Genomic DNA, 27,860 nt, shown 5'->3' on the forward strand with positions numbered 1-27,860 from the left:
CCCACTGAGCAGGGAGCCCGATGCAGGACTAGACCCCAGGACCCTGGGATCATGATCTGAGCCGAAGGCAGATGCTTAACCAACTGAGCCACCCAGTGCCCCAAACTGTGACTTTCTGACAATTACCTTTTTTATTTCCTCCCTGCTTTGAGTCCTCACTCATTTTATGCAAGAAAGAATCCCCAAACTCAGAAGAACGGTCTCAAATAAAGCATCAATGTAGACAGCTTGAAAAAAAATTTTTTTTTAAATAAAGTTGAATGATTTTTACAAAACGAAGACACTTGGATAATTCACACCCAGATCCAGAGACAGAACATGATCAGCACCCCAGAAGACCCCTTAGTGCCCCCCATTCTAGTTACTAACTGCACCCCTGCTCCCCCAGGGTATCTGCTATCCTGACTCTTCACACCATATATTAATTTATTTATTACTGAACTTTATATAAATGAAATTATATAGTATGTCCTCTTTATACTGGTGAGATTCATTCACTTTGTTGCACGTGGAGTGTTAATTTACATTTCTATGTCATACTGCATTTTCTATGCTGAAATGTATGGATGTGATGTGATTGATGTATCTATTCTGGTGTTGATGGACAGTTGATGGATTTCAGATTTCATTAACCGTAGTTAATGCTCTGTGAACACATCTTTTGGTACATAATATGCGTGCGTTTTTCTTGGGTACGTAACCAGGTATGGAATTGTTATGTCACTGGGTATGTGAAGTTGATCATACCAACTTACCCTCCCATCTGCAGTGTTTGAGAGTTCTGCTGACTCTAAATCCTCACCAACACCTGATATTGCCTGTCATTTTCATTTTATTTATTTTTTAAAGATTTATTATTATGAAGTTGTACACTTGCTGGTTATTTGGGTATAGGTCTTTTCCAAGTACCTTTTTAAGGCTTTTGTCCATTGGGTGGTCTGCTGTTTTAGAGTGGATGTGTTCCTTATATATTCTGGATACGAGTTCCCTATCAGATAAATCCACTGCAAGTATCTCCTCTCATGATGTAGCTTGCTTTTAACTCTTGTAATAGTATCTACTGGTAAACAGTCTTAATTTTAATGTAGTCTAATTTACCCATTTTTTCCTTTATAGTTAGTACTTTTCGAGTCTTGTTTAAAATGCATTTTTTAGGGGCACCTGGGTGGCTCAGTCGTTGGGCGTCTGCCTTTGGCTCAGGGCGTGATCCTGGCGTTCTGGGATCGAGCCCCACGTCAGGCTCATCCTCTGGGAGCCTGCTTCTTCCTTTCCCACTCTCCCTGCTTGTGTTCCCTCTCTCACTGGCTGCCTCTCTGTCAAATAAATAAATAAAATCTTAAAAAAAAAATGCATTTTTAAAGAGCTGCCTTATTAGAGACTGACTGGTGGGGCTGCCAGACAAGGCCCCAGCCTCCCTGAAGCCACAAGAGCTAAGCTAAACCACCACAAAGCTCTTTCTCTGGAATTTTACTCTTTAGGGAATGAAAATGAAACTGAAAATGGTTGACAGCACTAGAAGAAACCATCTGAAAGTCCTTGCCAGAGGCCCAAATTCTGTTCTACCCCCCCTTCTGAGTATGGCTTTTCAGCTTGATTTCTGTTTTTCCTTCAATTCTGCGAGCACACCCTTCCCCTTACCCCTCCATCTCCTTCCAATAAACTCTCCTTCTAAAAAAATGCCTAATTAGCCAGAGTCTACTTCTGTTGCTTACAACCAAAGAATCCTACTGAATCCTGCATTCACTCTCCCTATAGTGACATCATCTATTTTTATATATGGCACTAAACACAAAAGTACAGCTTGACTAGTCACACTGTGCAAACAAGAAATCTCACCTTCTTGAAACTCAGTCCTCATCCTTTCATGACTGAAGTATGATTTAAAAAAACTATGATAGCTTTCTGACATCCCAGGGCTGGTTGTGCCATGACACTCACATTAAGAAAAACAATGTCATTTTCAACTCATTAGCTCCTATAGGGAAATGAAGAAGGGGAAATCTAGCTAAAACTGCACATTCTCCAATAAAGCGGACAAGAAAAAGGTACAATAGAGCGTTAACCCCTTAACAAAGTATCCAGCAAAGACAGCTCTGCAGCTGTGCCTAAGCATGATAATTACTACCTTTCTTTGCTGATGGCTATAATAACGAGTACTGATAATTTAAGTGGAAGAGCAAACAATACGTCGTTGTGTAGAGTATTATTTAAATAAGGAGCACTTCTAAAAATTAAATTATCCTGAATAGGCAGCGTGGGGGAAAGGGGTGACAATCTGTAGAAACGCTGTTATAATGGGAAGGGTGTTTGGGGAATCATCTCAATAATCACGTGCTCAGGCCCTTTATGTTTCACAAAATTAAGAGCACAGACCAACGTTAACAAGAGAGATTTTTAAAAACAAACAGAAATTATAGCTCTGAATGAGTCTGAGCTGGCAAGTCATATTGCACTGATGCAATTGTAACATCAGGCATTTCTGGATTACACCTTTTGGAAATGTTTTAGAAACTGTGGTGTTTTCTTCAGCATGACCTTAGGGGTGGCAAATCATTCCCTGAAGTTGACTGGGTTTGATTTCTCTAAAACATTCAAAACTCAGAGTCAAACCTGGTGGGTAAATTTCTTTAAGTATATTTCCTTCTTAAAAAAACATAGCGTGGGTTTCAGAGTTAGAGAAATCTGTACTCTGACACTTCCTGGTATGTGATCTTGAACACAAGACAGTCTACTTGAGTCTCCATTTCCTTCTACATAAGAAGGGACTAACGGTCTTTCTGATGGGTCGGGCTGATAAATGAAATACTGTATCTGAAGCTATTATATCTTTAGCTTTTACTCTTGTGACTAAGGAAGGAGAATGGCTTTTGTCTGTCCAGTGCAAACTGGTTCTGAAGGGACTTCATAAAAAAAGTTTAGAGATTTTAGGCATCACCATTAGTGAATGACAAGACTTGCAATGTCTCTGGATTTAGGCAATCCAGCTCAGACCCAGAAATTATTTTTAAAAGGATTCTAAGAACAAAACACAATCATAGGGTCCAAGTACTAACGTTGGAGCATTTATGCGCACAGCTGCCTGTTGGTGTCAGAGGAGACCCAGACACCCATGTTCTAATTCTGAATCCATCCCTAGCAATGCCCATGAAGGGGCCCATGAACAAAGGGTAGCTACTGGTGCAGAGAAAATGGAAAGAACTGATGGAGGAAACAGAAGTTCTCAAAGGAAAACCAGATTCATCTTTTACCCACAGACATATACGCTAAGGGCCTGCGGGAGGATCGGGGCAGAATGGCTGCTTTAATAGGCTGCATCTTCAAAATTCAGAGGGCGGGTTTCTAGGATGGTACTAGCCAGGCAGAATTGGCTGGTCTTCTGATAGTCAAGCTTTGTTTGGTTCTGCAACTGTGTTAACAATCTTTCCTTGGCATTTGCCCAAAACCTTACTCTGCCCTACTTCCGTGGGAACAGAAATAGGTCATTAAACACCCAAAAAATCTGGTTACCTTGACCCCTGGTTACCATGGCCTCTTAGTGTCCTTATCGATAAAATGAGAAAAATTACACCTACCTCATGGTACTATGTGTATTAAATGAGATCTCAAGAAAAGCATCATTATAGTGTCTGACACATAGCAGTTGCTTGATAAATAAGTAATTACTGACTTTAAACAAAGAAGGAAATACCAAATGTTGCAAGTGAACTGCTAAGAAGATAATCTATAGATCAAGAGAAAAACTTAGTCTAGTCTGGATAATTCTACAATTTGTTGAATCTTGGTTTTGAACAATTGCTATTATATCTTGAATGCATATTTTCTCTAAATATTTTCTCTATACCTTCTTGTTTTATCTACATATATCTTAAAATTTTGCTTAGTTAAAAAAATTAAAAATCACTTAACCAATCATCCTTGAGAAAATCTATTCATAAATATCCAGGTCTTGTGCTCTGCAGATCTGACCTTTTCTTTGTATTACAGAGCTAGAGGATGAGGTTCCATAGAGGATGGATATTTAATAGATGATGAAATATTCCTTCAGTCAATCCTCTGGACCAGGTATGGAGTTCAGAGGTCTGAATCTGTTTCGATCATGACAGTGTATCTAAGAGCATACAGTTAGTGGAGGAGTTCTCCTTCAGAGGGGAAAAACAGGAACTGTTCATTCTGTCATCATTGCCTCTTTTGCATAATAGATGTGTATTTCCTATGGCCAGTCAGGGATAATGTGCCAAAGACCGGGAGAGACTGGGTCAAAGGTGTCATTATCTTGTTTGAGAATCCTCCATGCAGATGACCACCCTTACATTTCAAAAACAATGGCTCTCAAATCATTTGATGTCCATGGTTACTTTGGAAGGGCAATAAACAAAAAGACCACACATAGAGGACCCTGAATTAGGCCTGGAAGACCTGTCCCTCTGCCACTCAGAGAATTCATTTAACACCCTTGGGCCTCGATTTCCACATCTAGAGAGTGAGGGGGTTGGATCAGATAACCCTGAATTTGTCTAGTGTTTAAAACTCTATTAATTTATACCCACTCTTCCACTTTTCTATTGTGAAAAATAGCAATGAAACGCACCCCGCTTTCACCAAATGAATTAAGACATTGCTTTGATGAGACAATTGAAAAAAATAATAAAATATGAATTCATGTTAAAGATAAAAATATGTACAGTGCCATCCTGCAGTCATCCCCAGAGATGCTCTTTCTCACCATCTACGGTAACGACAGAACAGTATCTCTGAACCCCCAAAATAGCTCATTTAATTACAACTTACAAACTGTCAAGTTTCTAACCAGAGCTGCAGACAGACAGGGCACTTGCTTCCCACTAATTGTGGTCAACGCGTGAGCAGCTGATAGCATCAGTCGCAAGTGGTGACGTTTAAGTTATGTTGAACTGGGAAGCAGAATTGGCATCCAATTGCAGAATGGCCAGGGGTTATTCATGAGCTAATCATGGCTAACATTCTTGAGTATTTACTTTATGCCAGCACTTAGAGTCATGTGCTTTATATATGTTATCGAATGTTTGATCATCCCCTGTACTGTGTGGTCAGGAGACCAGGGCTATGGCAGCTCAGGGTTCTGGCCATGCTATTCAGTGGCATTATAATGACCACTCTTTCACAGAGGAGCTGGACAGGGGCACACCTGTTTCCTTTCTCCTGCACCTTCTTTCCAGGACCAGTGATTCACATTCCTCCCTCTCAAGCCCTTGAGTCCTGAGCAATTGGACAGCTGAGAAAGTTTGATACTCGACCTGCTCTTTGACTTCTTACAAGTGTTTTCCTCTAAGTGCCAAATGGTTCGATGACTACTGCTGTCTTCCATGAGCAAATATACTGGTACCACTGGTATCCCTAGAATGCTTATTGTGTTGGACATTAGTTCACATGGTAGGATTTGAGCTAACAACAAGACATGTTGCAGACTTGGAGAACAGGTAAAAGGGGGCCCGGAATTTAGATTATCACTTCCTGGAAGACACAGCTGAATCCGCATTGCTTTGTGCACTGCACTTGCACTGCACCTAGTTTTGTATCCCGCCATCGACAGGTACAGACCAGTATGGTACAGTGGAAAGAGCAATGGGATAGGAGGGAGTAAAGAACAAGGTCACAGGTCTCCATTACCCCCATTCCTGCCCAGTCATCTCTGCTCTGCTCTCCTCTCCCCACACTGGAATAGAACCCTGATATTGAGAAGTACAAAATGTCAAGGGGTGTTTCTAACTCAGGAGGGGCAACGAAGAAGAAAAAAGGCTGAAATCTCTTTATCGGATTAAAACACTAACAACTTTTAAATTCACACTATGTGCCAGGCACTATGCAAACAAAACTTTTCTTAGATGATCTTGTTTGCTTCCCACAAACTAGGCTCTATGAGAGAGACATTCTTATTGACGCCATATAAAGCCGAAGTAAATGAGGCACAGAGAGGTTAAATAACATGCCCAAGCTGTACAGGTAGGAAGTGGCAGAGCTGAGATTTAAGACAAGCTTTGCCACTGAAAACAAAGGGATTTGCTTTGTAAAGAGTTGTGTGAATGTGCTAGAAAGGGGCAAATTCCTAGGAAACCAAGAGACTGCTTGGAGCAGACCTTCTCTGGAACTAACTCGGAAGGGGATATCAGAAAGGAAAACACCACGTTCCCACATACTATCTTTGTTGAGTATATCTTTGTAAATGAAGGAGGGGTCAATTAACATTGTCCAGTGAGACACATGAGCCTGACGGCTTGGCTCCTTGTCAACCCAACACAGTTATTTCCTGGTCTTTGGCCAACATGGCATACCATACTGTGTCTGCCTAACGAAGTGAGAAGCAGAATGGACACACGTGTGGGTGTGGGTGTGGGTGTGTGTAGGATTTGTGCAGTGTGGGCGCAAAGCCCACAGGCACACCTTGCATTCTTGGCTAAAATTCCTTCCTCCTCATAAAGAAGAGAGATTATGTGATTGTTTTAGTCATTCTTTTCTTCCTGGAATGGCTTTGGGAGGGATATAGTCTGGCTGGGGCTTAAGCTCTCAAGGGGACCAAGCACAAAGGCAGGCTACCAACACCCTCTGTGTCTGTGGGTTTGGTGAGAAAGGGAGGCTGCGACAACAATGTGGGCAAAGGCTGTCCTTTGCCGCGAAAGCTGAACTCTCTAAGGAGAGGAGCCAGAAGAGAAACTTCACCTTATCTCAACTGTCTAGACTCTCTACCTCCACCTGTTCTCAAGATAAATTGAAGATTTGTTGAAGCTAGAGAGTTCATGCTCTCTACAGAAACGTAATCAGTAAATCTCCCCTAAGTCATTCCCCCTACAAACTGCACACTCAGTGAGACCAGAAGGAGTTGTATTTTCTAATTCTAATTCTAATTTCAACTCCCCCCCATGCCTCCTGTACCTGGTTGATGAGTGAATATCCATCACACCTCCAACCCAAGGAATTCTTGCTTTTCCCTCCCGGCAGCATCTAGTCGAGGCTTGCTGCTTAAATGTGCAATGGCTAGCTCTGGTTTCCTAGTGGAAATGCTTGTACTGATCATAACTGTACTCATTTACAGGAACCTACCAATCCTCTTGAAAACTGGTATCCTTTTGGTTTGTAAAGCAAAGAGATTTCTGGAGCCCTGTCAACTTTTTGTGTGCTTATAATCACCTTTTGGTTGCAAACCTTTTGTGTTTCCATTACTCAACACTTAAGGTAAGAATTCTGTTTCAGAAACATGTCCTTGCTTATGAAGCCCATCAGTCAAAAAAAGGACACTTATGGACAAATTAATTAAAAAGATAGAACCCCATGATTTCAATGTTCTTCTTGCTATCTTGTCCTCATTTCTCCCTCCCTCTCTCTTTCCATTTTTCCTTTTTTTTTTTTTTTTTTTGGTCCACCACTTTCATTCTGTATACTATCCTCTATAACCTCCTTCCAGGACCTTGCTTTAGTTCATGGGTTCTGTCACAAAAGACTAATCAATCCAATCAAGGAAAGTTAAGATCTGATCTCATGATCAGATCAATGACAAGAATCCAGGGTTTTTTGTTTTCATTTCTTACAGCATATTTTGGGTGTGGGGTGGATGGTAGAGAAGAAAAACAGGATAAGTAAATCTGAAGATCCTTAAGGGCAGAGAATGTCCTGTTATCATCTTTGTACCCTCCAGAAAGCCTAATGCAGCACCGTTGAGCCTTCAACAAATGCTTACTGAGGAGCTCCTATGCAGAGTCAATGGTGAATAACATAGACTTGGGTGCTTGCCTCCCAGAGTCCTCAGTCTCAGAATGAAAGAGAAAATTGGAAAAAAACCAAACAAACAAAAAAACAATCCAACAAACAACCCCCCCCCCCACCAAGAAATAGATCATTACAAACTGTGCTAAGTGTGATGAAATAAAAGAACAGACTTAGTAGGGAGCAAAAGCCAGGAGTTCTGCTCTACCCCGGGGCAAGGGTGGGGAGGGCTTGGGGGGGAGGTCAGGGAAGGCTTCCCTGAGGAAGTGACACTGAAGTGGAGACCTGAAGTATGAGTAGGAGTTAAGGGAGCTACAAATTATAAGATCTTCAATAAAGCAAAGGCTTTTTTCTACTTTTCAAACAACTGAAGTACCACTTTTTGTGTGTGTAGGAGAGATGTGAATGAAATGTTAGCAATTCATCCACATCTTTCATTCCACATGCAATGGAATTAAGAATCCCCATATGAGCTGCCCAAGGTCACTAGACCTTTAGGGGTGCCTGGGTGGCTCATTTGGTTAAAGGTCTAGGACTAGACCCCCAGGGCTGCTGGCTCCCAGCCTAAAGCCCTTAGGACTACACCACAAGAACAGAAGTTTCGGTGGCCACGCCAGACTTAAAAAGAAGAGCTCAGGGAACTCTGAGACATAGACGTAGGGCTTATCCCATATTCAAATGGTATGTAGTGGGTTGGGGATAAAAGATATTTAAAGGTGAACTTTTAAATTTTTGTGTAAGATTTATTTATTTATTTGAGAGATAGAGAGTGCACACGTGTGAGCGAGCAGGCTGGGGGTGATGGCGGGGGCAGATGCAGAGAGGGAGGGAGAGGGAGAATCCAAGCTCAGCGCAGAGCCCAATGCCTGGATCTCACCACCTCAAGATCATGACCTGAGCAGAAACCAAGAGTCAGGTGTTTAACCAAATGAGCCACCCAGGCACCCCGAAAATGGAACTTTTAATAAAAGAACTCAGTGCTGCTTCTGCAGAATGGCTGGATATGTTCAGGTATTTCTGACCAAAATGTTTTTGTAAACCAGGAACAAAGAGGGAACCAGGCAGATTTCGCTGTCTGCATGCAATGTGAAAACAGTACTGTTGTGGCAATGTGATCCAATCAATTCAAAGTGATATCTAAGGTCTACTGACTTCACCCATTAGCCCAAGAAGAACTACAATGAGCCCTAAACTCTAAGCTTAACCACACCTGAGAAGCAGCCCTGAGTTCACAGGCCTGGCAGTTTCTAAATGCCTGTGACAGCTCCTGGCGAGCTAATACCGCCTAAGCAACTTTCCTCAGCAGCTTCCCCATCTTCGTTCCTCTCTTTACAACACTGCTACACCAAGACTAACACCTCCATTTCTTCGTCTCCGTTAGCTTGCCTTCTCAGTACACAACAAAGATCCAGAGTTGATTAGAAGGACTGGTGAATACAGAGGGGAAAACCTCCATTCCGGTCCACTCCGGCTTCTCCAAACTGAGAAGTGAACACAACATGGGCAATAATCCAAGAGCTTCACCACCACCCTATTTGTTAAGCAAAGACGGTAAGAGAAAGGTTTCCAAAAGCTGCCAGGGGGCGTCTTTCACAAGAGAGGTCTCAGGAAGAAGGGAGGAAGAGATACTGTTGAATACCACTAAACCTCAAATCCTTCCCCACTTCACACCTCTTCAGGAGACAAAAGATTGGAAATGTCCCTCCAATCAAAACAAGATCTCTCTCTGCCTTTCCATGATTCTTAGCCCCTGCTTTGTGTTGGCCTCTTTGTCTCTGCAAAGAAGCTGCTTCATTGAAACATCACGGGGGGGGGGGGGGGGGAAACCAACAGTTGTCCCCCAGACAATGAAGTCGCCTGCACACAGGCATTTCCAACGTAGGCAGGAGGCAGGCGACAAAGCCTGCAGAATTCTCAACCTGTTGCTATAGTAGCAGAAAGAATGTGATTCAAGCAGCTCTGCTGAGATCCATATCCAAATCCCTCCAGCTCTGAGAGAGAACATTAACCCTTCGCTGCCCCTTGTTGGGGGCAGAATCACCTGGGAAGAACCTTACATTTGTCCTGGGCACTGGATATCGCAGTCCTAGCATCCACTCACTCGTGCATTCACCCAATATCTATTTATTTAGATTCTCTTGCGCTGTGTCCTAGGTTGTCAGTGGTAAACAATGCAGATGTGGCCCTTGGCAATGAGCAAGAGGAGGAGTAGGATATTAAACCATTGCTCAAACCACAACAGATTATGCAGCATTAGTGTTCTTGGGGAGACACATGAGGCTCTCAGCAAAGCCATCACCAGAATGGAAACAACCTATGCAAGATAACCAGCTCGTAAATTAATTGTAACAGACTCTACATGGTCTGGGCCACTTATCTGATTGTTTGCATGTGCTAATCCGACAAGAACACCACTAGAAATGCCTGTTCCAATCATATCATGCCTCCTACAAAGCATTAATTTGAATGAGTTTTTTAATCAAGTCGGCTTTCCACATAAAATAGAAAGAGCACTGCTTGTCAGAGAAACCACTGCAGGCACTTGCTGAACAATCACCAGGCAACAGCAGTGGCAGGTGAGGGCTCACAAAACACATAGAAGAAGCACAGTCACAAGGACCCTCTGAGGACTGTTATCTCAACAGTCCCCACCCCAATTTACATCTGTGGTCGCGACAGTAACAAAGAAACCTTAAGAAAGAATTTAGAAAGGACTTCCAATCTAGCTTACTTTCCCTAACACTGTAGTGCAGAAATCTTACAGAACTGAACACCTTCCTGCTGGACTTCTTTATTCCCATGGAGCATAAGTACAAGGAGGGAGGGGTTTCTTAGGAAGCTAAACTCATTCGGTAACGATATCCTCATTCGCTTTTTGTGAAACAAGACAGCATCGATCAGACTGCCGAGCAAAAGTGGAAAAACCACAGGACAGGTTGCTAATCTCGGATGGCCAGTAAATGTGATTTCATGGAAGTTACATAATCTTTTGTCCTCAGTTTCCTCAGAGGTAAGTCTGATACACTCGGTAGATATAAAGACACAGAACGATCAACAGCAATGCCTACACATGAGTGGCCTGGCATAAAGAACAGCTGACCCTCGAACAACCTGGGAGTTAGGGGAGCCAACACCCCACAGAGTTGAAAATCCACATGTAACTTTTGACTCCCCAAAACCTAACCACTAATAGCCAACTGTCGACCAGAAGCCTTATTGATAACATTAACAGTAAGAGATCTTCCCTCAAGAAAACCATATAAGTAAGAAATCTTCCCTTAAGAAAATCATAAGGAAGAGGGGCGCCTGGGTGGCTCAGTTGGTTGAGTGTCTGCCTTCAGCTCCGGTCATGATCCCAGGGTCTTGGGATGGAGCCTCATGTGGAGCTCCCTGCTCAGTGGGGAGTCTGCTTCTCCCTCTCCTTCTGCCCCTCCCCCTACTTGTAGCTCTCTCTCACTCTCAAATAAATAAACAAAACCTTAAAAAAAAAAAAATCATAAGGAAGAGAAAATACATTCACAGTACTGTAAAAAACCCATGTCTATGTGGACTTGTGCAGTTCAAATCCGAACTGTTCAATGTTAACCGTACTAGTTGTTATTCTTAGTAACACTGTAAAACATAGTTTCTGCCCTGGAGAATACTTGAGCAGCTCAATCATATTTAAGAACACTAGTTTCCGATCTTAACCAGAGGCACGTCTTTCACCAAGCAATCCAGGGAGAGATGGGCCATCAGAAAGGGATATTCACCCAAATCTCTTTTAACCACTGCAACACCGGGCTAAGATTTAGGAAAAGGTCCCAAATGATTCAACTAGATGGAAACTGGTTTCTTTTTGCCTAAGAAATGATGGTAGCAAACATGTTGTGTGATCTAAAGAAATGACTTCACCTGACTTTGCAGTTTCTCTCTGCGAATCTATATTTCCCTGGCCTTTGACAATGGATTTGCCCATGTGACCTGCTTTGACCAACAGATGTTAACAGATTAAAGACATAATCAGAAGCTTGAAATGAGCTTGCTCATTGTGGCTTATGCTTTTTTTTTCTTTTTATGTCTGCAATCACCATGAGAAGAATGTGCCCAAGCTAATAGTTGATCCCAGGGAAAGGTTGAGGGACATGTTGAATAAAGCCACCCCCAATTAAGCCAAGCCAAGGTCAGTGGATTCTCCCCACCCTAACCTGCAGAAAGAGGGGTTAATAAAAACACACTGTTATATGCTACTGAGCTTTTGTGTTTGTTTGTAATGTAGTGTTATTGTTGCAACAACTGATACAGCCACTATAGTAAAAATTCACATGTAGTTTAAGGGTCAAAACCGTGTTTGCTTTGTTTTCTTAATATGTAACAAGTAATAGAATTCTGATATTTCCCCCCATTGGACTATAAGGTCCTCAAAGCAGAGTTCTATTATATCCCCAATGCCAAAGACTTATTCATGCAGTCCCTGCCATGTTCTAAATCTCAGGGGATACAATAGTAACATACAGCCATCTATCTGCACCTGTGAATTTTTGCCATCTAAGATCAGGTCAGTGTAATTGCCCAAAGTTGATCACAAAGTTTACTTATGTGGCTTGAAGTGTATCAAATCAGTAAGGAACTCTGAACCACTGGAGTGTTGCCTGCCTAAGTACAGAGGAACTGGAATCCCTGCATCTTTCCGTAATGGACAAGACCAACAAGATCACTAGCTTGTTGGTTTTCAATCCCAGGCAATCATTAGAGCCTTCTAAATTACAGATTCCCAGTCCCCATATATAGATATTTGGTTGAATAATCTGACATAAGACCCAGACATGTGTTGGGGTTTTTTGTTTTAAAGATTTTATTTATTTATTTGAAAGACAGCAAGTGAGCACAAGCAGGGGGAGCTGCAGGCCGAGGGAGAGGGAGAAGACGACTCCCCGCTGAGCAGGGAGCCCGATGTGGGGCTCGATCCAGGACCCTGGCATCATGACCTGAACTGATGGCAGCGGCTTAACCGACTGAGCCACCCACGCATCCCGACCTGTGTTGTTAAAAAGGTCTCAAAGTAATGCTGACGATCACAAGAACTGTAAATGCCCCCCATCTAACAGAACCCCTCTAAGCGCTGACTGAATTTCTTATGCTGAGCTGCACTAAGCACCTGTGATGATGTTAACAGACCAAAAAGTGAACACAGAGGTACCATCTCCAGGTGAGCACATGAATCCATTAGTTGTTAGCATCACAAACCATTCCCAAACTCAGGAGCTTAAAACAACAGGCGCTCATGACTGCTCCTGAGTCTCGGGTAACTTTGTGTGATCTCTGCTGGGCCCACTCATGGGTCAGGTCAGCTGGCTGGTCTAGGATATCCTCACTCACATATCTGCTATTAGATCCCTATCCACTGGAGAGACAAGGGTCTCTGGACCACAGCAACTGAGTCCAGGGGCGTCCATAAGGTGACCGGGCTGGACTCTAGGTGAGCCAGGAGACCGGTGTGAGGCCACCTACGACCTATGCTGGGGATGGTACATATGCACACTTTCACTTCTGCACATTCTACTCACCAGAGTAAGTGACAAGGCCTAGCTCAGGTTCAGGGTCTGGGTAAACACACCCTACCTCTAGATAAGGGGAACTACAAAGTCATCACAAGAGACAAGCTTCAAAGTCTATTATACAACCAAAGGGAGAAAAGGCTGCCTTAAGCCAAACGGGACTTGTAAGTGTGGGCCAAAGTTTTCCCCTAACATCAAAAAGTCATACACTCCCCAGGGTGAAGTTTCGTCTGATATTCCGCATTTCTATTCCTGCCTGCATACGCATACCTTACTTATTCCTCAAGACCTCAGTCTCAAAGGAAAGCAAAAGAAGTCTATGTCTCCTCAGCACTAGTTCATATTATCCATTTAGGGTTTTTAAAGATGATGTGGATGACATGCCGTCCTTATGAGGACTTGTTGAAGGCGAGTCTCCCTGTGATGTCTCTTCTCGGCATAGGATGTGCCTACAGATAAACGTGACCAAACGATCCTCAGGGCTACATCCTGCAAAGGGCTCCACAGCATTCTCACGAGGAGCACCAAAGTGTAAGAAATATTGCAGGAAAAAGATAACACACTGGGCCAGTAAAGAGCCCCGCGGAGCAGGAAACGGGCGCTTACTGAAGATTATAGGCTGAGGCTAATTATATTCTGGCTGCCGGCTGCTTCACTCACCCGTGCTTGACTGTGCTCCCCTAGGAAGTGCAATAAAAGGACGGTGGCTGAATCCACAACTGTGTCCCTGACCCACGCCCTAAGATGTACGGAGCCTGGCTGGGATGCAGCAGGAGTTAGCACAGCATCCCTACCACTGAGGTGTTGCTTTCTGGTTTTTAGAAAAATTACTACGACCTTTGGGTTAGTTCTACTCAAATTCTCTAAACACCTACTTGTGAGTTTTGGGGACAGCAGAGAGTGGTAGGGAAAAGAATTCCAGCAACCAGAAAACACAGGATAGCAGACAAGTGGCCAGGGCTGGGTCGTGCCTGGAGGCTCTTTGGAAGGGACATGGGGGATGGACGGAGAAAGCTCATGCTGCCCACACATAAGGTTGTCTCAAGTGCATATATGGTTCCCATTTATATGGCCAGTTTTTACTCTGCTTGGTATCACTGCTCAGAAGACTAAGCAAGAGGAGTGGGTGAAAAACAATGAAATGAAAAGAAATGCTACATTCACCATAAAGATGCTTCGGAAAAGCCAAATTCAAGAAGATACTGCATCTAATTTAGTTTGAGAATAAAATCTACAAAGTTCTAAAAATGTGTGAAACTGGGGCGCCTGGGTGGCACAGCGGTTGCGCGTCTGCCTTCGGCTCAGGGCGTGATCCCGGCGTTATGGGATCGAGCCCCACATCAGGCTCCTCTGCTGTGAGCCTGCTTCTTCCTCTCCCACTCCCCCTGCTTACGTTCCCTCTCTCGCTGGCTGTCTCTATCTCTGTCGAATAAATAAATAAAATCTTTAAAAAAATAAAAAAATAAAAAATAAATAAAAATGTGTGAAACAGGCCGTCAATAGGAGGGAACACTGCCCACTCTCCTCTAAACTGTCTTCCGCTCCCAAGCACGGAGCACTGGATCTGGGAGACGGGAGACAAGCAGGTGTTGTAGCACTAGTGATATTTTTGTTGGTTTTTTTAAAGATTTATTTATTTGAGTGAGAAAAAGAGAGACCACAAGTGGCCAGGCAGAAAGAAAGTCTCTAGCAGACTCCCCGCTGAGTGTGGAGCCCGACAAGGGGTTTTGATCTCATGGCCCTGAGCTGAAACCAAGAGTCGGACGGACACTTAACCGACTGCGCCACCCAGGCGCCCCCGCGGGAGCCTGATGTTTTCTACCTGAATGCGTAGTAACCAAACTGCAAATGCTCACAAAGGCTGGAACTGCTTCCAGGGCTGTTCACTCCACGGGCGGCTCAGAGTGGCATCCGTTTGCTTTTCAACCACAACTGAAGAGAGTCACAAAATAGAAACTGCGCATCTCCAAGTGAAATCACCATAAGGGATCCCACCCCCATCTTCTGCTCACTCGGCAAAAAAGTAAGTGGCATTCTCGGATGGTCTTTTAATGAGCTGGCTGATTGGGCTGCAGTAAGACTATGCTTTTGATTAATTAGCGAAAGGGAAACCAAAGCGCTAAGAAAGCAAGCTACTGGTATTATCACCACAGGGACATTGACAGTGACACTGATGGAAGAATTAGGGATTTCTTTTCAGAAAAAGAATGTCAGAAGAGGGGTGTGCAATCTGAGAAGGGGATCTTCACCCTTCTTGTGCTCCTCCCCACTTCAACACGCGTGCGCGCACACACACACCCCCCACAACTTCATACCCTTCTTGGTACGCTACTTTTTAGGGCTATTTTTTACTGCTGCTCTAAAAAGCTAGCTATGTGAAGCACGGGCTGCTGCTCCTAGAGTAGTCCTTGCGTTGCCCGCACCACGGAGCCCAGGACGAACCCCTGCTGCACCTGCAGGGCCATCCGGGCACAGGGCAAACTTTCACACGTGTCGTGGGAGTGCCTTGGCTCTGGGCAATTTCTGTGGCAGCTTCTCCCCTGCTCCTAGGAAACCCCTTAGCTCAGCATCTTCACACTCTAATGTAACCACAGTGTAATTCCTCGTGGCTGTTCAAGGAACGGGGCCATCGCAAATATACTCTAATAGGGTAGTATCAAATTCACATTACACATAGCTTTATCTTTCCTACAACCTTTTTCCTGAACTCTCCCCAGGTATTAAAGTTTGGGCCAGGCCAGGAACCAGAGGGAGCAGCTGTATTCCTTCACATTCAGTGCACTCAACGGCTTGTGTTTAGAATAAATATTTGAAACTCAGAAGCCTGTTAACAATGCAGCACTTGATTACTCTGAATTACTCTCACCCACAGCAATTGAGGGAGAAGTCCTTGGCACCAGCCCCACGCAGAAAACCTGCTTCCCAGCCTGCTCCATTTGCCTTCCAACGCTCCCCTCAAAGAAGTCTCAACACACTATACAAAGATCTCAGTTTTCTCCCTTAAATACCACATGAATCCCACATCGAACATCTGACTTCCTTCTTCCCAGAGCACTACGGTTTGCTTCAATACTTCCATGTTCATATATATTTAATCAGACCAACTTATCTTGCAACTCTTTTATGCAAACCCCTCTGCTAGCGTCTGTCATTCAACACTGAAATCTTTTTAAAAGGGTTTTTCTGTTTGCTCGTTTTGAGACAAAACGTCATCTTGGGTCTATTTTAAAGCTATAGTAACAAGCTACTTTTCAATTAGTCAGAGGTGCCCATGTATTAAAATGGCCACAATCCTTCACTTTTCCTCCTTCAAAACCTATCTGGTAAATAAAGTCTTTTTTTTTTTTTTTTTTCAAAGAGGGCCAAAGGGTAAACTGTACTAACCAGAAGTAATTAGTATGTTAAGTTTTGTTTCAAGGCCAGGCTATCAGGTTACAAGTTCTAATAAACCCTGCTGGGGGAAGACATTTCTTTGTCTTGGGACCACTGAGAACTAACCAATCAACCAAACAAAACACCTTTAATTCCATCGGAAACTCCCCATCTAAACACAACTGAAAAGAAAAGCCAACACCAAAGCAAATAAAATGAATGAAGTGTTCCTGCTGCTGGCAGCCCTTACCATTGGGAGCAGAGGCCCCCTCCGGACCCTCGCAGGGGCTCTGGCTCCTCCTGGGGTGGGGTAGGGGTGGCGAGGGGTCCAGGCCCTGGGTGCAGGTAGAGGTATGCTCCGTGCATGCTTGAACAGGACTCACCGCCGTCTGCCTGCCTGTCTGCCACTCCGTCCTCTCGTCTGGGTGGGAAGGGCCAAGATGGGGAAAAAAAAAAATGTGCAGGTTACTCACTGGCCTTCCCAGGCGGGCACACCCAGGAGGAGGGAGAGGCCAGGCACAGACACGGAGATTCTTCAGAGGCTGTGCCTGAGATCTTGCTTCTGATTCCTTTTGTTAATACTTCCTGAACTTTAAACACAATCTGCACAGGCGCGGGTATTTTGGGGGAGGCAAATAACACTTGGGTAATTAGATTCCAAGAGCTTTGTGCAAAGGTTACTTTGAAAAGGCAATGCTTTAGTGCACATACTTTTATATTTAACTCTGCAATTTGTTTCCGCTGTGTGTGAGCATTAACACTAGCACACACACACACACACACACACACACACACACGCACGCACCACTAGTACAGGAAATGAGAGCAAGGGGCAACCTTGGTGCAGGGCCTAGGAAGGCCTGGAGCAAGGCAAACCTGGGTGTGATTTAGACAATGAATTTCTCTATCTTTTAGGCTCTAACTTTTAGAGAAACAGGATTCTCCACTGTCTCCCAGAGCCGGTGAACCTTCCCTTATACAAGAGACACATTCTTGAAATAGGTACCCAGAAATCAAGATTTTAGAAATGGCTTCCCATTGAAGATGCAAGAACTTGTTACGTGATAGCCCGGCCTCTGCTAAATCCTGAAATGAAGCCTTTCATAAATGGAGTGATCCTTCAGCAACTTGTCTGTATTTCAGTAGAAGGAGATGGAGAGATGGAGCCCAGGGTGAGGAGGAGGGAATCAACCCGTATTAGTACCAACCACGGACCAGGTTCTTCTCTCATTTAATCCTGAAATGCCTTTAGGAGGGAGGTATCCTTCCTCCTCTCTCACATGTGAGCATACTGAGACTCAGAGGTTAGGTAACCTGGCAAGGGCTCGCCCAGCTAGGGAATGGAAGACCCAGGATTTGGGCTCAGGTTTGCTTGAATCTAAGACCCAGTCTCATCACACCATACCACCAGCTCTGTCACCCACAATTCCTGAAGAACTAGTCACCTTTTTTCCATTTGTAGTTGACCTAATGCTAGGTTACCTTTTCTTAAGTTTTTTTTACCAGTTCCAAAACGAATATGCCATGAAATAGAACTCTGCAGGATGTTAAAAGGTATAACAAAGGTTAAGAAGAATATTCTATATAGGTTTCTTTATGGTGGCTTTTCACAATCTTTAGTATACTGACATGTATTGTGACTCTCCAAGCTCAGGACCTAGTGTGCTGTGTTTCCTTTCTCAAAGCCTTTTGAGTGGGAGGAGGGGATCTTCTGGGTTTGGGAGACACTGTTCTAGAGCTGAGTGGTGGTTGTACTTTTCTCCCCCTCTGCTACAATCTGAATGTGTCCTTCCAAAATTCACACGTGGAATCCTAATGCCCCATGCGGTGTTAGGAGGTGGGGCTTTGGGAGGTGATTACACAACAAGGGTGGAGGCCTCATGAATGGGATTGGTACTTTTCTAAAGGGGATTCCACACAGTAGCCTAGCCCCTTCCACCACGTGAGGATACAAGAAGTCTTCCTCCCAAAAGAGGACCCTTACCTGACCACAGTCTTACCCTAGTCTCAGACTTCCAGCCTCCAGAGCCATGAGAAATAAATTTCCCGTAATAACAAACCACCCAGTCTGCGGTACTTTGTTATACCCGCCCAAATGGACTAGGATACTTTCCTTGCCCTTTTCTTAAGTTTTTCTTTCTAATTTATAAAAGAAAATTCATGACAAAAAAGTTCAAACATTATATAAGGGTATAAAAGAAAAAGTAAAAATCAACCTATTCTTTGTAACCACAAGTCCCATCCCCCAGAGGGAACCACTGTTAGGAATTTCTTAGGAATCTACTTTAGACATTTTTATGCATAGGGAGCATATATGAATACCCTTTTTAAAATAACACATTTGGGATTAAATCATACCCATGATGTGCTACCTGGCACTTAAAAAAAAATATATTGATGTAGTTGCAATTTTCCACACAAGCATAGAGCATTGTTACTGATAAATCAGAGCCAATAAAGTAAAAGGTAGAGCTATAATATGAGATTGCTGTTTTATAAAAGGGTCCCCTGTGTGGGTCACCGTATGCTTCGTGACTCAGCGTCAGAAGGCCAGCCTGCCCTGCCAGCTCTCTGTAGTAACCTGCACACTTGATCCTCATGTGTACGACAGGAAGGATCTAAAATCTACCTCATATCACGGGTTGCTGTAAGGATCAATAACCATGATGACAATGACACCCCAGCCACCATTTATTGAGCAGTTACTCTGTGCCACGCACTTTCCTTAACGCCTTCTATGTATTAATTTGACTAAACCTTGCTCTCGACAACCCTGTGAAGTAGTTGTTACTATTAGCCCATCTACAGACTGAAAGAGCCATCCCACCGTGCGTATCCAGCACACGAGTCCACGACAAATGCCTGAAGTGGGATTAATTAAGTAAACGTGATGTCAGCAGCCCTGATCTTTGCCACAACAATACTTCTCAAATTAGCACTATAAAGTGGATCCCATTGTTCCCTTAAGAATAATGTTGTAATTAAGGGTTCTGTTCCAAAACCTCACCTTGCCTTCCTATACATTCTAGACAAAATAAAATCTTGTAAAAACAGAGCTGCAACAAAATCTCATAATCTCTCAAAATAACAAAATGAGGTTCCATGGCTCAGAGATTTTGAGAGCCTGGCTCCCACAACCCCTCCTTTTTACTGATCAATGAAATCAAATCCAGAAAATACGTGGGTCTTCTCGAAGGGTATATACCTTGTTACACTACCTCAGCCATGAAATGATTTTTAAATGTACATACGTTTCAACCCCCTATGATTGCTCAAGGGACTCCAACATATTCTATACATATGTACAAAATATATTGCATCACAAATCTGACATAAGATTAATACACAAGTTACAACAAGCATTGAACATTTAATTAGAAGTAGCCTTCTCTGCCTTAGAATTTCAAAGGTCATTTGAGGAATGGTTTGACTGACTCACTTCTCTTATAAAAACTCTCCAGGGATAATGTGAATCAATACCACCTTATTCTCTCAATACATTTTTCTGTAAAACACACAGGCCTTCAAAATTAGTCTACCGGGTACGTTCCCCCATTAACACGGTAGCGGAAGCATCTCTGGAGTTTGAGACATCACTCCAGGCCTTAGCTTTGGTTCAGCATGTCCATGCTTTGGCCTGATCCTCCTGTCAATCTCTGTCTCTCATTCTTTATTTTTTTTTCCCTCCCCACCCACCTTCTTACGCAAGGAAAGCCTGGAAGGTGAAAGGGGCAGACTGAGAGAAAGGAGGAGGACGAGAGACTCACATTCCTTTAGTGTGGTTATAGCTGAGTGGATACTATGCATTTTACTCTAAGGGTTTAAAAAAAAAAAAAGGCAGGGACCTAACTCTTCCCCTCTTCCAGCTCTGACCCTCACACCCATCTTAGATGATAGCTGTCAGCACAGTGCAGAGAATATGGTAGGAGCTTATTCATTTGCGGTGGGGGGGGAGGGGATTTGTCCTCATCTTGTTAGCATAACCTTCATGTCCATTGCATTATTTCTTATTCTCAATTACACTCAGCACTGACCGTCCTTGCAGAGAGAAGTCTACATGGGGTATAGATAGCGCAGCCCTGCTCTGACATATGCACACGTTTAAAAGACATAAACGCTTGCTTTGGCTGCTCTGCAATCAGGAGCTGGGAAGGAACAACAGCGCTCGACAGTATCCAAGACAGGGCGTGGGTCCCAGCTCTACTTCTGTTCTGATCAAGTTACAGGTCAGAGTTCCAGTTTCCCGGTCTCTCGAGTGAGGAAAAGATCATCTCCCTCACAAGGCTGTGATTGAAGATTAACCGTAAAACATTTCATGAATGGCACAGCAGCACACAAATGCCAGGTAGGCCGAGATCAGTCACGCAGAGAAAGACAATCATCATATGGTTTCGCTCATCTATGGAACATAAGAAGTAGGAAGATCGGTAAGAGAAGAAACGGAAGAAGGAAGGCGGGGTAAACAGAATGGGGGAATGAACCATGAGAGACTGTGGACTCTGGGAAACAAACTGAGGGCTTCAGAGGGGAGGGGGATGGGGGACTGGGGTAGGCCGGTGATGGGTAGTAAGGAGGGCACGTATTGCATGGTGCACTGGGTGTTATACGCAAGTAATGAATCATCGAACTTTACATCAGAAACCAGGGATGTACTGTATGGTGACTAACATAACATAATAAAAAATTATTATAAAAGAAAAAAAAAATACCAGGCAGTGACCGTCACCGTTCCTGGCTCTCTAAATGCATTGGTGGGAGAACGCGCTAATTGCTTTAAAAGTGGAACCATGTTGTTTCTGTTGTTCCTGATCTCCCAGCTCATGGCCTAGTCAGCTGCGGTTCCAAGGTAGGGCCATCAGGATGCTAATTAGAAGGTGAGCACAGTTCTAGTAGAAAACAGACCCGCTTATTTTCATGAGAACACAGATCTTCCTCCATTCTTCTTGCTTTATCACACCATCTGAACTACTATTTTTAGCAAAATTATAAAACTATTTTTAAACTTAATTATAAAAAATTTCAGATGTATATGAAAGTGGAAACAAAGGTGTAACAAACCTCTACACATACGTCAGCAGCTTCAACAATTACCGATTCACTCAAATCTTGTTTCACCGATTTCCCTACCCACTCTGGATTATTTTGAAACAAATTCCCAGTATCGTATCGTTTTATCCATAAACATTTTTGTATGTATCTCTAAGAGATAAGGATTCTGTGTGTAAACATAACCAAAATATTACATCCAAAAGGGAACTATAATTACTTAATATCCAATATCCTATCAGTATTTAAATTTCTCCAAATCTATTAAAGATGGGTTTTTTGGTTTTTGGGGTTTTTTTGGCACTTTGTTTAAATCAATCATGCAAATGATTGGTAAATGCTGTCATTTTTAATCTAGAGCTTCTTTTTCCATCTTTATTTTTTCCTTGCAACTTATTTGTTAAAGCAGCTGGTTCTTTTGTCATAGAGATTGCCCCACAATCACATTTTGATTTGATGGCGTGATTTATAACATATTCCTCTGCCCCTATATTTCCTGTGAATTCATAGTTAAATCTAGGGGCTTGATCAAACTCCTATTTGATTTTTGGATAGAATAGTTGATTACTCCGTTTTCATGCACTTAGCAGCCATTGAGAATCAGTGTCTAGGCATTTCTTCATGGGGCCTGGAAAGTGGTGATTTTCTCCCATTATTTCTTCATCTATTAATTGGGATGCTATTATTATTAAAAGTCTATATTTGACTGAAATGAAAGTATGTACTTCCCATGTCCATTTTTGCCCATAAAGTGTTGGACAATATATCAGTTCCTTTCGATCTACATATCTCGATGCTGAAAAGATAATTTTAAAGTTTAATTTTTAAAAAGACGACTCCATCAGATTTCTGGGGGAAACAACTGGGAAACATTATTCAGAAACCTTCAGTCAAAGGGCAGAGAAGGGCAGGTCCGCAGTACATCATTCAGATTCAAATGTGATTCTTTCAATTGTGAGCTCTAGGACTCTGCTCCTCAAGGTTTTTGGCATTCTTACCCTCAGTTTTCTCATCTATAAAGTAGGGATAGTAACTCCTACCTTAAGACTTGCGTGAGGATGCGTGATAAAGTATTCAAAGAGCCTGTTCCAGCCTCTGAAAAATCGCAGATGCTCAATACATTATAATTACTACTAGTTGCACCATTGTCTCCCCCCTAACCAGCACAGTGCCTGGCAAACAGAAGTAGCTCAATAAATGCTGAATGAATAAATAAAGTGTTGAATGACTTTGTCCCAAGCTGATGATGCTTTAATATTTTAAGATACTGGGGATATAGAAGTGAACAAAAAGTTCTGCTCATGAATTTATGCAGGAATGGAAAAGGGAATTATTTGCTCCCAGGGTAATTATTCCAGTTGGCATTTTTGAAAATAAGTGCCCACGGGAAAATCAGTAACCCACGGGATCAGGACAAGAGAGGGGAGCATGACCTCAACTACATAGGAAGAGATGAGAAGACATCAATTCTCACCAAAAGAAAAATACACCCGTACTGTCATCATATTTGACTTGACCTGAGGCGCATTCGGTGTAGTGGGTTCACCTGTGTCCCACAAAAATTCAGGCTGAAGTCCTAAGCTCCATATCTGTGAATGTGACCTTATCTGGAAATAGTCTTTGAGAACGTAGTCAAGTTAAGATGAGGTTTTACTGCATTAGGGTGGGCTCTAAATCCAGTGACTGGTGTCCTTACAGGAAGGGACCAGAATCATCGAGATACACGGGGAAAAAGAAGTCAGAATCGGAGATAAGAGTTATGCTGCCATAAACCTAGAAATGCCAAGGATTGCCAGTAACCACCAGAAGCTAGAAGAGGCAGGATGGACTCCTTCCTATAGCTGCTTGAGGGAACAGGGCCCTACTGACACACTGTTTAGGATTTCTAGCCGCCAGAACTATGAGAGAACAAATTTCTCTTATTTTAGGCCACCCAGTTTGTAGTAAGTTGCTATGGCATCCCTATGAAACTAATATGTCCCGTGAACCGAGACCAAAGGTATGGACCGATCAGCCTAGCTTTGGCTTCAACTGTGTAAGTAAGAAAGAGAACAAAGGCAGGGGGGGGGGGTGATCCTAAACAAGAGAACCTGATGCATTTTAATTCATCTCATTTCAACTGGGTTTATGACTGGCTCTTCAAAGCTATGCAAGTACCAACAGGCAAGCCTGCTTTACCTGAAAAGCAGGTAGGCAGAAGTCATGGAACTTGTTGGCAATGATACTTTGGGAATAAGCACACTCTCTGTGGAGTCCGGCAGGGAGAAAGGGGAAACAATGCTGTCCGGGCAGGCATGGTGGGGGAAGCACGCTAGCCTAGGCACCCATCCTTCTATCTTCACTGTAACTCAGGAAGGCTCTATGGTCTACTGGTGAAAATCCCGAGGACTCCTCTAGTCGTCTAACCACGCTGAGCCTCAGCATACCATCCCCTGTACTGTGGGAAGTCAATGCAATGATGTGGTAGAGAACCTGGCTTGGTACCCTTAACAATACCATTGTCTGGATATTTGTAATACAAGATGCGGGGGGGGGGGGGAGGCATTCACAAGCTTTCACTGAGCCCCTTTTTTGTGCCAGGCACTGGGCTGGACACTGGAGAAACTAAGAACTAACAAAGAAACTAAGTCTTTGATAAATTAGTTGTATTAGGGATGCAGGACTAGGGACGGCTTCTTTTTTTTCCCCCTTAAAATGTCTTTTAATGTTATAATAATGTTTTACAATAAAATGCTTAAAATTAAAACTCAGAGCTATTTTTTTTAAAAGATGTGGGAAAAGCTGTCACCGGCAGCTGTTTTGTTATTATTTATTTAACAAATACATGTGTATATATTTACAACATTGCTCAATCCTTCGGCAAGGCAATGCCCTAGGTACCTAGGGAGACAGTGCTGCCCTCCAACTCACCCCCACCCACACTGCGCACTAATGGGGAGTCAGTAACACATGATTTCACACTTAATTGGTAGCTAATTATTTCAGATGTGCTAGCTTTATTTTCTCCGATTAGCTCCCCCAGGGCAGGAATTATCTCCTTTCGTACCATCTGTTGGCACCTACTCGAAAGCCCACCATGCCCCCGGATTAGCTGGCCTTGCAGATGGAACTAGGCAACTGACTTCTCTCTACCCTTCTGGAAAACGAGCCATGACAAGCTGCCCAGTGGTTATGTCAGGGCAAGGAAAGAGGCAGAAGAGACCATGACTAAGTGTCCTGCTCACTGTGAGGGTCGGCTTCATCATTTCCTACCGGTTCGCCCTGAAGTGGCACCACTGGAGACCATAGAGCAAAGCATGCACGTGGGACTAAGGGATCCGCCTACGAGGCACCAGTGCCCAGGAGACAGAAGTGAGCGTGTCTGCACACGTGCGTGCACGTGTACCACACCTGAAGCCTAAAGCTAAGAAAGGCCTTCTGGGTGAACTTAGCATTTTATTGTTCTATTGTGACAGCCACACATGCTTGGGATACTTGCTGGAAGCCACAAGGAGGACTTGGCCCCACACATCTTTAGGAATGTGGGTAGCAGTGTTATGTGCTAGACATTGTGCTAAGTTCTTTACATCTACTCTCATTTATTCCACTCGGAGGCCTTACCAGGTCTCCCTAAACCTGTTTCAGTGGTTGGGAAATGGCCCAGAAAGGGCAGAGCCTGGATTGGATCTCATGTCTCGGTGAGTCCAGCACGGACTTTCCGCATGATACAGTTCAACACTACGGCAGCGTGTGCTGACAGACCCAGGGGCAAGCAAAACCGTTAGTCCCTAGCCATTTTTCTTCTGTACTTGAAGACATCGTTCACCAGTGAAGTAATGAACTTTGGAGACTCAAATGATTCCACAAACTTGGCCTCTAGGCATATGTCCAGCCTTGGACAGAGGAGAAAAAAAGAGAACCCTGCTGTAGCCACCAAAGTAAGTTGAAAAGCGGCCTCCTCCCTCCCCTGCATGCATAGCAGCTAATTGAGGTTAGAGCCATAGAAACCAAACAAAAGGCTCCCAGGAGCCCACACAGCCTGGCCTAACTGCTGCCAGCCACTGTGGAGGGGAAAAAGGGAGCCCCTCCCTCCTTCATTCCTCAACAGCTTAATGAAGATTTGGCCTGTCATCTTCCCAGGGAGCCGCCTTTGAAACCAAAAGTCAGCAATAAAATGGGTCATAAACATGTGAGGTTATAAGCCCTTCGAGAAGGTGACTGGATTTCTCCCAGCCCTTGGGCCTATCAAAACCAAACTCCGGAGGAAGTCCCTCAATGTCACCACTGGGGTGAGGGGGAAGGCTGGTGGAGGTCACGGCTCTCACTGCACTACTAATACTGATGGTGTGCTTTGTAGGCCAGGACCTCCTTGGGCTCAAAGCCACAGGCTTAGCTGCCTGCTGCCATCTACCAGCAAATGAGAATATCCAGCTTGCTGTGGGACGATTCTGAAAAAAGTCACATTCACACTCTAAAACGTCCGAGATTCTAGCACATAAATGACTGAAGGAATGAATGAACAAGTCCTTCACATACAGCATTAAGCAGTATTATCTTTGAATCCAGCAAAGAAAACCCAATCATTTTTGTGCTAAAGTTACTTTTTTTTTAAATATTCTTTAAATCTCTCTTTTGGGGATAGAAATTCCAAGGAAGACATCGTCATTATTCAGATATTACAGTATTTTATTATTAAGGTCTCCGACTGGGTCTGAGTATGTCAAACCGACCTCAGTGCCTTGAAAGTCTTTGTCATCTCCTTAGAACTAGGCTGATAAGTAAACTATTTCTGGGACTGAGTTGTGTCTAAAAAGGGAAGAAGTTGTCATAGGGAAAAAAGATACATTTGTCCTTTATGGATCCAAGACATGGGAATAATGGTAACGGTAATAATAATTATTATGGTTTTATTGGCAGAGCTGACATCTATGAAACTCATCTACTCTATCAAGCATTTTTCTAGGAGTATTAAATACAGTCTTTTCATTCACCTTTGCAACAACTCTCTGAAACTGTTACTAGGTTCTAATTTAGTATACAAAGAAACTGGAGCTCAGAAAAGTGAGTGTACTATACAAGGCCAAACTGCTAGTAAGGAAGGAAGCCAGTGTTCGTTAGGCAGTTAGCTGCCACAGGACTAGTGGGTAGATGGCAACGTGATGCCTCGTTCATGGCATGCACACGGCACGGGTTCACTCTCTCGAGAGTGAGTGCGTCCTTCAGAACAAGACATGTCAGGCAGTGACCACCATAGTGAGAACCTAGCTTCACTTGGGACCCTGGCAAACGGCCCTCCCAGGTCCCTGGTGACGCTCAGTTCTTCACATTCCACGGTGTCCCACTACTCAGCAGCCCCCGATCTTATTTTCTAGCTTCAGAAAGATTCTTTAGTTTGAGTTTTCCTCTCTGGCAGAAAGTATGTCATTTAAAAGGCAGAGGAGCAGCCTGTCACCAGAGGTGATATTCAGATTTCCATCTAAAGAAAAGATTGAGGTTTGCACACCTGTTCTGAAACCATGTCTCTTTCTTCACCTTGGAAGCAGATGGTAAACACGTGTTTGTCCAAGCGGCTGCTCTGAAGCTGTCTCTGCAGTGAGGAAGGTTCTACGTGGCACCTGTGGCTCACTGACTCTGAAGCAAGTGCCAGTCAGAATGGATGTCGAGCTTCGAGTACAGCAGTGAGGCTAAAGATAATCCTGGTAATTAAAGGCTGCGTTAGACTCCATGAAACCAGCCTTCCATAAGCCACCATGCCACCTCCAGGGCATTCGTAACTGGTCAAACCAACACCCACTTCCTCTCTGTTGGAAGTGCTGAATCTAAGGAGTACCTATAAAACAGAAGTGAAGGAGTAGATCTGTTGAAAGACTGCTCATTGTCTCCCTATTTTTTTCCTTCTCTTCATTTACTTAAATATTAGGACACCATTCAAGTCCCATCACACACTCTAGAGCTTTCGAAACAAAGGAATTTGATAATGTATTAAGTTCATCATCCAGCCTTGAATTCATTAAGATGAGAATCCTCACCAAGTTTCCAGAACCTCTAAAACAGTGACGACAACCACCAGGTGTTTTTCCGAGAGCCAACAACCAGAACTCTAGGCCCTCCGCAAGCTCTTCCTAGCTTCCTCCCTTTCTGCTTCCAGTCCTTGGCCAACTGCCTCCAAAATGCCTCTCGTGGGCACCTGGA

The 27,860-nt window shown here is 43.6% G+C and overlaps 1 protein-coding gene across 5 annotated transcripts in view; it reads right to left on the reverse strand.

Moving 5' to 3' along the window:
- Positions 1 to 27,860, reverse strand: part of STON2 (stonin 2) — a 146,324-nt gene that overhangs the window by 39,194 nt on the left and 79,270 nt on the right. For 4 of the 5 annotated variants that reach the window (XM_045807704.2, XM_045807708.2, XM_045807706.2 and 1 more), the window contains one exon: positions 16,894 to 17,064. The exons of the other annotated variant lie outside the window; for it this stretch is intronic. In XM_045807704.2, coding sequence (XP_045663660.2) covers positions 16,894 to 17,064 — 171 coding nt within the window. The remainder of the gene's footprint in view (positions 1 to 16,893; positions 17,065 to 27,860) is intronic. 5 annotated transcript variants of the gene reach the window in all.

This window comes from Ursus americanus, chromosome 26, assembly GCF_024610735.1.
Source record: "Ursus americanus isolate L20-20 chromosome 26, mUrsAme1.1.p, whole genome shotgun sequence".
Taxonomy (NCBI): Eukaryota; Metazoa; Chordata; class Mammalia; order Carnivora; family Ursidae; genus Ursus; species Ursus americanus.